At 52.1% G+C, this 2487-nt stretch overlaps 1 protein-coding gene across 1 annotated transcript in view; it reads right to left on the bottom strand.

The window, feature by feature from the left end:
• Window positions 1–2487, bottom strand: part of LOC107298846 (unconventional myosin-Ig) — a gene marked incomplete at its 3' end in the record, with an annotated part of 31842 nt that overhangs the window by 8104 nt on the left and 21251 nt on the right. Inside the window, exons 12-13 of the mRNA XM_015828211.1 lie at window positions 2318–2388; window positions 1611–1685 (exon numbers count right to left, since the gene is read on the bottom strand). Of these exons, the coding sequence (XP_015683697.1) occupies window positions 1611–1685; window positions 2318–2388 (146 nt within the window). The remainder of the gene's footprint in view (window positions 1–1610; window positions 1686–2317; window positions 2389–2487) is intronic.

Here is a 2487-nt window from a genome sequence, read left to right as displayed (position 1 = left end):
GTCCATTGCCACGGAGCGCTTTAAAGGTTGTTACTAACACCTTGAAGCGCACCCGGAAGGCCACAGGCAGCCAGTGCAGCTCGCGCAGGAGAGGTGTTACATGGGAGTATCTAGAGGCCCCCAGGATCCCCCGCACGGCCGCATTCTGAACTAGCTGGAGCCTCCAGGTGCACCTCAAGGGGAGCCCCATGTAGAGAGCATTGCAATAGTCCAGGCGGGAAACAACGAGGGCTTGAGTGACCGTGCGTAGAGCGTCACAATCCAGAAAGGGGCGCAACTGGCGTATCAGGCGAACCTGATGAAAAGCCCCCCTGGCCACGGCTGTCATATGGTCGTCTAAAGACAGCCGAGTATCCAGGAGGGGTTGGGGGGTTATTTGCCACTGACGAACGCGGAGAGTTTGAAGTCGCGTCTAAGGGGCGGTGGGGGGCCTCTTCCCATTGGGGGGGGTCCCAGGTGCTGGCTCAGTGTGATGGGAGTGGTAGTCCGACGCCTTCGGAGGCCTGCAATTCCCTGAACTGACTGGATGCCAAGATCCGGGAAGGCCATTAAAACAAAAAACAGACTAATACTGGCAATCCTCAACTTACAAAAGTTCATTTAGTGACGGTTTGAAGTTACAACGGCCCTGAAAAAAGCGCCTTAGGGCCGCTTATCACAATTACAATCACCATTGCAACAGACCATAACAGAACGGGACCTCGGAGGTCATGTAGTCCAATCCCCTGCTCAAGCAGGAGATACTTACACAATCATAGAGTAACAGGGTTGGAAGGGACCTCGGAGGTCATGTAGTCCAACCCCCTGTTCAAGCAGGAGACCCTTACAGAATCATAGAATAACGGTTGGAAGGGACCTTGAAGGTCATCTAGTCCAACCCCTGCTGAAGCAGGAGATCCTTTCACAATCATAGAATAACGGTTAGAAGGGACCTCGAAGGTCATGTAGTCCAACACCCTGCTCAAGCAGGAGACCCTTACAGAATCATAGAATGACAGTTGGAAGGGATCTTGGAGGTCATCTAGTCCAACCCCCTGCTCAAGCAGGAGACCCTTACGCAATCATAGAGTAACAGGGTTGGATGGGACCTCGGAGATCATCTAGTCCAACCCCCTCCTCAAGCAGGAGACCTTTACACAATAATAGAATCTATTATCTATTCCCCAATGGTCACGGGATCAAAATCCACCCGCTCGGCGACGGACTCCCCTTTATGACGGTTGCAGTGTCCCCCGGGGGTCGTGTGACCTCCTGACGAGCAAAACCGACGGGGGAAAGCCAGATTCGCTTAACGACCGCATGACTTACTGAACCCTTTTGTGGAACTTCCGACAAACCAAGTTAACGGGGGAAGCCAGATTGACAGAACCGCCTTCTGGCTAACGGAAGAACTGCAGAGTGAGAGGGCGAGGAATGTCATCAAACGGGGCAAAACTCACGGAACGGCTGTCTCGCTTAGCGACGGAAATGGGGGTCTATCGCGGTCGTAAATCGAGGACTCTCGGTCCCCTGAGGTCGGTGGTCAAATTGTCTACTTCAAATCAGTTTGGGGGTTTTTTGGTTTTTTTTTGAAATCCAGAGCTCTCCCACATGGCCTCAGTCCGACCTACCTGTTGAACAGCAGTCGCTTGAAATCCTGGAACAAGAAATCCTTGTTCTTATCCAGAAATCCTTCCACGGAATACCTGAAAGCGAGATTCAGACATGCAGTGAGCGGGGTAGATCCGAGGTGGAAGGTAACTGCCATTTTGTTTAGCGTGATCCTCGGGCTCAAATCAGTCAAAGGACACCTTTTTGCAAAAGGGAATATTTTGCCAAATGGATCCCTTTAAAAGGGGTGGACTTCAACTCCCAGAATTCCCCAACATCCAGCATGGATGGATCGGTTCCCAGAATCCCCCAGCCACCATGCTTTAAGAGGGAAGGACTTCAATTCCCAGAATCCCCCAGCTGGCATGCTTTAAGAGGGTGGACTTCCACTCCCAGAATCCCCCAGCCAGCATGCTTTAAGAGGGGAGGACTTCCAGAATCCCCCAGCCAGCATGGATGGATGAAATCCCAGAATTCCCCAGCCATCATGGTTTAAGAGAGGTGGACTTCAATTCCCAGAATCCACCAGCCAGCATGGATGGCTCGATTCCCAGAATTCCCCAGCCACCATGCTTTAGGAGAGGTGGACTTCAACTCCCAGAATTCCCCAGCCACCATGCTTTAAGGTGGGTGGACTTCAACTCCCAGAATTCCCCAACACCCAGCATGCTTCTTCGTCGAGAGGAAGGGGAAGTAAGGGGGGAACGATTAAGGTGAACACACTCACGTAACGTCTCCTGCGTAATGCTTGATCCGGAAATCCCGTCCGTACTCCATGGATTTGTCGGCGGAATTGAGCTGTGGGAACACACAAGCCGGAATCGTTCAAGGTCGAGTTGTGCGGTGGATGTACCCTTTCCCTTGCCCCATTTGTTCTCAAGTGATGAAGCCATAAAT

This window comes from Protobothrops mucrosquamatus, unplaced genomic scaffold (genome assembly GCF_001527695.2).
Source record: "Protobothrops mucrosquamatus isolate PMUCROS unplaced genomic scaffold, P.Mucros_1.0 scaffold4324, whole genome shotgun sequence".
NCBI classification, from domain to species: Eukaryota; Metazoa; Chordata; class Lepidosauria; order Squamata; family Viperidae; genus Protobothrops; species Protobothrops mucrosquamatus.
The sequence above is the reverse complement of the archived record's forward strand: the minus strand, read 5'-3'. Positions and strand labels throughout refer to the sequence as shown.